This window comes from Leptonychotes weddellii, chromosome X (genome assembly GCF_054177405.1).
Source record: "Leptonychotes weddellii isolate Sample4059 chromosome X, ASM5417740v2, whole genome shotgun sequence".
NCBI lineage: Eukaryota > Metazoa > Chordata > Mammalia > Carnivora > Phocidae > Leptonychotes > Leptonychotes weddellii.
Genome location: NC_138385.1, coordinates 64,697,001 through 64,704,133, shown reverse-complemented (window position 1 = coordinate 64,704,133; position 7,133 = coordinate 64,697,001). Strand labels below are relative to the sequence as shown.

General features: G+C 40.1%; 1 protein-coding gene across 1 annotated transcript; it reads left to right on the top strand.

Annotated features, from left to right (window-relative positions):
• Positions 1 to 1,480: 1,480 nt before the first annotated feature.
• On the top strand, positions 1,481 to 4,845 carry UBQLN2 (ubiquilin 2). Its single transcript, XM_031023310.2, has one exon. The coding sequence runs from the start codon at positions 1,778 to 1,780 to the stop codon at positions 3,647 to 3,649; it is 1,872 nt and encodes a 623-aa protein (XP_030879170.1). The 5' UTR covers positions 1,481 to 1,777; the 3' UTR covers positions 3,650 to 4,845.
• Positions 4,846 to 7,133: the final 2,288 nt, after the last annotated feature.

Genomic DNA, 7,133 nt, shown 5'->3' with positions numbered 1-7,133 from the left:
ATCTTGAGATGTATTAAGGTTTTTGCAGCCTAATGACTTTCAAGTGCTGTTAAATGTTGGCTGGATACTGGAGGGAAAAATGTATTTTATGTATGGTATAAATCAGACTTAGAAATTTATATAGTAATTTGAAATTATTTGTTCTATTATTCCAGTGCTATGTCTATTTATTTCTTTTTCTTAATCTTAATTAAATTAGGTAAATATCTTAATGTCTGCCACCAAAATTGTGTTCTCATCAATTTCTTCCTTTAGTATCCCCCCAAAATACCTTCTGATTTTTAAAAACTTACAAATACACTGCATTCCATAAAAGCTATCAGAAAATTTAAAATTTTATTTTAAAAATGAAAGGAATAGGTATTCATAATTTCAGCACTAAGTAATATCCACAATTAATATATCAGTGCATAGTGTTCCAGATTTCTATTTGCACATACACTTAAAGAGAATTTGCCTATACAAACTGTTTAAAAATAGTTTTAAAATAAAATATAAATTTATTGTATCTTTTGGTACTGAAACATACATCCTTGTATTATTTTTAACTATACAGAAATATACAAAGCTGAAAGTGAAAATACTGTGATTTCCCCATAACTACTATTTATTTCATGCACACCTTTAAAGATACTTTATATCGGATGAATTAACCACTCTTTTTTTACACACAGTACATAGTATTTTACTGTATGATAATATATTTCACCAATGTTGTGTAAACACACTATCTTTAAAAATAATTTTAAGATGCTGCAGTGCATATACATTTTATACATATGTATTTTTGCATCCTTATCTAATTATTTTTATGGGGGGGTGTCTAAAGAAAGCATTTCTAAATAAAGGTGGACGTATTTAGAATGATATGTATTTTCAAATTGCCTTCCTATTATAATAATTTACACTTCAACTGACATGAGAGTGCATTTTCTCAGCTCTCTGATGATGATTAGGTTTATCATTATTTTTCATTTTTACAATATGATAAGGCAGAAGTACAATCTCATTATTTTAATAGAATTTCTTTGATTACTAGTGAGCTTAAGCATCCATTTTGCATGCTCTGGCCCAGTCTGCTCCCCTTCCCCCACTGGGGCTGTTAATCTTTTCCTTTTTGCTTAGTCAGAGTTCTTTTTCATTTTTCGTCTTTTACATGGGGTAAGTTTGATTCAGGCTTTCATCCTTTCTTGCCTAAGCGACTGCATATATTTTTATATTTAATATAGTCTCCATTGGTCTTTTAATGTCCTTCTCAGAAGCTGGCTCTTTTTCTCTCTCCCTCCTTCCTTCCCTCTCTTTTCTCTTGTCTTCTCTTTTCTCTTTGTTTCTTTCTCTCTTTATCTCTCTCTCTCTCTCTCTCTTTTTTTCCAGTACAGAAGTTTTTAATTTTGAACGAGGCGAATCTATCATTCTGGGCCTGGCGCCGCGTCAGCAGAGGGGGCGGGGAGGCGAGCGCGGAACTGGGGGAGGGGACAGGGCGGGGAGGAGCGGGCATAGCCGTTGCAGGAGTTGCTGGGAGTGCGCGCGGTGCCATCACTCGGCGGCGGAGGAGGCCCAGAGACCTGAACGCAGACGCTTCTCCCGCGGCCTACAGAGCCTTCTCCCCACCGGAGGACCAGGAAACCGCAGTCTTCATCACAGAGGTACCGTGCTCTGCGCTCCCCGCCTGGCCCGGCCCAGCCTGCTGTGGCGGCGCCTCCTTCCTTCCTTCTTCCCTCGCTCTCTCTCTCGCCCGCCCGCGCCTTCCCTGTCTGCCTGCGTCACCGCGGCCGCCATGGCTGAGAACGGCGAGAGTAGCGGCCCCCCGCGCCCCTCCCGCGGCCCTGCTGCGGCCCAGGGCCCTGCCTCTGCCCCGGCCGAGCCCAAAATCATCAAAGTCACTGTGAAGACCCCCAAAGAGAAAGAGGAGTTCGCGGTGCCTGAGAATAGCTCAGTCCAGCAGTTTAAGGAAGCGATTTCGAAACGCTTCAAATCCCAAACCGATCAGCTAGTGTTGATTTTTGCCGGAAAAATCTTAAAAGATCAAGATACCTTGATCCAGCATGGCATCCATGATGGACTGACTGTTCATCTTGTAATTAAAAGCCAGAACCGACCTCAGGGCCAGTCCGCACAGCCTAGTAATGCCGCGGGAACTAACACTACCTCCGCGTCGACTCCCAGGAGTAACTCCACATCTATTTCCACAAATAGCAACCCGTTTGGGCTGGGGAGCTTGGGAGGACTTGCAGGCCTTAGCAGCCTGGGCTTGAGCTCGACCAACTTCTCTGAGCTCCAGAACCAGATGCAGCAGCAGCTCCTGTCCAGCCCTGAGATGATGATCCAAATCATGGAAAATCCCTTTGTTCAGAGCATGCTTTCAAACCCCGATCTAATGAGGCAGCTCATTATGGCCAATCCACAGATGCAGCAGTTGATTCAGAGAAACCCAGAAATCAGTCACCTGCTCAACAACCCAGATATAATGAGGCAGACCCTCGAAATTGCCAGGAATCCAGCCATGATGCAAGAGATGATGAGAAATCAAGACCTGGCTCTCAGCAATCTTGAAAGCATCCCAGGTGGCTACAATGCTCTACGACGAATGTACACTGACATTCAAGAACCCATGCTGAATGCTGCACAAGAGCAGTTTGGGGGTAATCCATTTGCTTCAGTGGGGAGCAGTTCCACCTCCGGGGAAGGTACACAGCCTTCCCGCACAGAAAATCGAGATCCACTACCCAATCCATGGGCACCACCACCAGCTACCCAGAGTTCTGCAACCACCAGCACAACCACGAGCAGTGGCAGTGGGTCTGGCAGTAGCTCCAGCAGTGCTACCGGGAGCACCGTGGCTGCAGCCAACTATGTCGCCAGCATCTTCAGTACCCCAGGAATGCAGAGCTTGCTGCAACAGATAACTGAAAACCCCCAACTGATCCAGAATATGCTATCTGCACCCTACATGAGAAGCATGATGCAGTCGCTGAGCCAGAATCCAGATTTGGCTGCACAGATGATGCTGAATAGCCCAGTGTTTACTGCAAATCCTCAGTTGCAGGAGCAGATGCGTCCACAGCTCCCAGCTTTCCTGCAGCAGATGCAGAATCCAGACACACTGTCAGCCATGTCAAACCCAAGAGCAATGCAGGCTTTAATGCAGATCCAGCAGGGGCTACAGACATTAGCCACTGAAGCTCCTGGCCTCATTCCAAGCTTCACTCCAGGTGTGGGGGTAGGGGTGCTGGGAACTGCTATAGGCCCTGTAGGCCCAGTCACACCCATAGGCCCCATAGGCCCCATAGTCCCATTTACTCCCATAGGCCCCATTGGGCCCATAGGACCCACTGGCCCTGCGGGCCCTGGCTCCACTGGCTCTGGTGGTCCCCCTGGGCCCACTGTTTCTAGTTCTACACCCAGTGAAACCACTAGCCCAACATCAGAATCTGGACCCAACCAGCAGTTCATTCAGCAAATGGTGCAGGCTCTGGCTGGGGCAAGTCCTCCACAGCTGCCGAATCCAGAAGTCAGATTTCAGCAACAACTGGAACAGCTCAACGCAATGGGGTTCTTAAACCGTGAGGCAAACTTGCAGGCTCTAATAGCAACAGGAGGCGACATCAATGCTGCCATTGAGAGGCTGCTGGGCTCCCAGCCATCGTAATTACATTTCTGTACCTTGAAAAAATGTATCTTATTTTTGATAATGGCTCTTAAATCTTTAAACACACAAAAATCGTGCTTTACTTTCATTTTGATTCTTTTAAATCTGTCTAGTTATAAGTCTAATATGCATTTTAAGGTGGAGTCCATCCCTCTGTCCCTCCCTCCTGTATCTACCCATCCTTCCTCCCTCCCTTCTTCCCCTCCCCTCCCCTCCCTTCCCTCCTTCCTTCCCTCCTTCCTTCCCTCCTTCCTTCCTTCCTTCCTTCCTTCCTTCCCTGTTTTGAATGGTGGTAATCGTAATCAATGCTGTTTCACTCAAAGGTGTTGCATGCAAACACTTCTCTTTATTCTGCATTTATTGTGATTTTTGGAAACCGGTATCAACCTTCACAGTTGGGTGAATAAGTTTTGTCCTACAGATGTCCAATTTATTTGCATTTTAAACATTAGCCTATGATAGTAATTTAATGTAGAATGAAAATATTAAAAACAAGCAAATTATTTGAAGCTCTAATTTGTGGTACAATATTGCTTATTGTGACTTTGGCATGTATTTTTGCTAGCAAAATGCTGTAAGATTTATACCATTATTTGCTCTTTTTTGCTATGTTTGTACACAGTACAGTAAGCACAATTGGAACTGTACATCTAGAATTATTACAACAGAATCTAAGCAGAATATGTGTAACCAAAATTAGAAAGAATATAAGAAATCTTTCTGGAGCTAGGTATGTCTCACAGTTTTGTAGAATCTTACAGCATCTTTGATAAACTCAGTGAAAATGTTGGCTAGGCAAGTTCAGTTAAAATATAGTAGAAATGTTTATCCTGGTATTTCTAAGTATACATTTAATTGTACAGAAAACTTACAGTGTGACATTGTGTCAACATTTTCAAATTAACTGTATATGACCTTAATTTTTGTGCAGCCTGAAGGATCAGTGTAGTAATGCCAGGAAAGTGCTTTTTACCTAAGACTTCCTTCTCAGCTTTTCCCATAAAGAGACCCTAATAAGCATTTTGATCTGTAATTGGAAATGTAACTTTCACTGAAAAGTGTCATGTGATGTTTGCATTACTTTTACTTGCTATGTATAAAGGAAACTGTATCTTTTGACTCTCAGTTATTTCTCTTGTGCACAGGGAAAAATGCATTAAAAATGACTAAAAAAATAAAAAAAAATTAAAAATGGATACATCTTTTTTTTTTTTTTTTTGCCTTCTGGCTCTAGGATCATGTTTTTAGCAGGATTGCCCCACCCCAAGAGTATATAAATCTTATCCTGTATTTCTCTAATTTTTATGGTTTTGTTAAAAGAATTCCTTTGCCCTATCTGGAACTTTTCTGATATATGGGTTTAGGTATTCAAACTTTTTTTTTCCCCCAAAGGGTTAGTCAGTTGTTAGCCAATATTTGTCTCGTTGCCCACCCCCCTTTTGATATGTCATATATATACTTGTGTATGTATATATTTACATATATGTGTATGTACATATATGTGTGTGTATACAGACACAAACACACTTCTGTGTTTAAATGCTCTTTAGTACCATTGAGTATTGTAGTCCCAGTCCACCAGCCTATAGTTACTAAGTTAGGAATATGACTTCATACCTGTTTGGATAAGTCTCCTATTGATTTTTTTATTTTTTTTTCACAGTTTTCTGATGATTCTGACATGTTTATTTTACCAGAATAACTCTACAGTTAATAGCCCCCCAAAATAAAATTTGATTGGTATTGTCTTAAATTCATGGTAAGAACTATAGAATTGAAATGTTTTCCAAGAAATGTGATATGTTGCCTCATTTTTAAAAAGTGTTTTATGTCCTTCAAGAAAGTATTATGTATTTAAGTCCTATATAATTTATGATCAGTATATTCCTAGGACAGACATATAGGAAACAATACTGTGATTGAGAGTTCTTATTCAATGTGTTACCTATATGGTCATTTTTGCTATATAGGGGAAGAATATATTCATAAATTAAGTTTAAATTAGCAGTTTACTGAAATTTATTAATTTTGGAGCTATTCAGTTGATCCTTTGATAACGTTATTCCTGGTAAGCAATCATATCAATTATAATAATATGTTCTCCCTTTCAAAATTTATAAAATAGTTTCTGACTGCATGGTTTAATAAACACTTTCAGAACAGTGCTAAATAATAAAAGGAGCAGTGGCATTCTCCACTTCTCATTTTAACCATAGTTAAACATTTAACTGTGATTGCTGCAGCAATTCTAAATTGCATTTTTTTAAAAAAGCATTCCTGTAGGAATGGTCAAATAAGTTTGCAAAATGCTGTATACTATAGCCCCTCTTAGAGAGTCATTCTGCAGTAAATATTGACTAGTATTTTTTTTTTAAAAGATTTTTTTTTATTTATTTGACAGAGAGAGACACAGCGAGAGAGGGAACACAAGCAGGGGGAGTAGGAGAGGGAGAACCAGGCTTCTCGCCGAGCAGGGAGCCCAATGTGGGGCTCGATCCCAGGACCCTGGGATCATGACCTGAGCCGAAGGCAGACGCTTAACGACTGAGCCACCCAGGCGCCCCTTGACTAGTATTTTTTTAAAGGAATATGTTCTTCAGTTTAAAAGAGTAAACCTATTTAACTTCGTCTAATTCAACATTTCCCAAAGAAATACCTTTTTTTCTTTTAAACACACCTAATAATATTTGGCCTATCAGTGTTCCTCAGAACACCAAATTAGGAAATGGTGATTTATTATTTCAGTGCTATATGATGGGTGTTTGAGATAATTACAAAGACAAAGTCTGCCATAATTAATAATTTTAATGACATGGATGATTTTATAGGGAAATAAATACCAGAACAAGACACTGGCATAGAAAATAGCAATAAATCAATAGCCATAGGAAAAAGATGTTGTCTAAGGCCTGGCTCAGACAGTTTGGCAGGTGAATGTCTTTCAAACAGTTGAGGAACGGAATTCTTTAATTACCCTTGCCAAATATTTATCTATTTTTTACATTTCATCTTAACCAAAAAGCCGAGAAACGATATATATATATATATATATTTTTTTTTTTAAAGATTTTATTTATTTATTTGAGAGAGAGAATGAGAGAGAGCATGAGAGGGGGAGGGTCAGAGGGAGAAGCAGACTCCCTGCCGAGGAGGGAGCCCGATGCGGGACTCGATCCAGGGACTCCAGGATCATGACCTGAGCCGAAGGCAGTCGCTTAACCGACTGAGCCACCCAGGCGCCCCGATATATATATTTTTTAATACACTTTGTTTTCTCCCTGAAAAGATCCAGGTCTTTAAACTATTTTTTTCTTTCTAGTTCAATAATTTTTGTTTATAACATTATTTACTCTTTTTTAATTTTAATTGTTCTTTATCTCTTACATGTTGTAATACTATTTTACAAGTTCTTTTTATGGGTTCTGTTTTTGTTTTGGGTTTTCTTCATCTACTATTAATTTACAGTTTATCTATTTATTCAGTA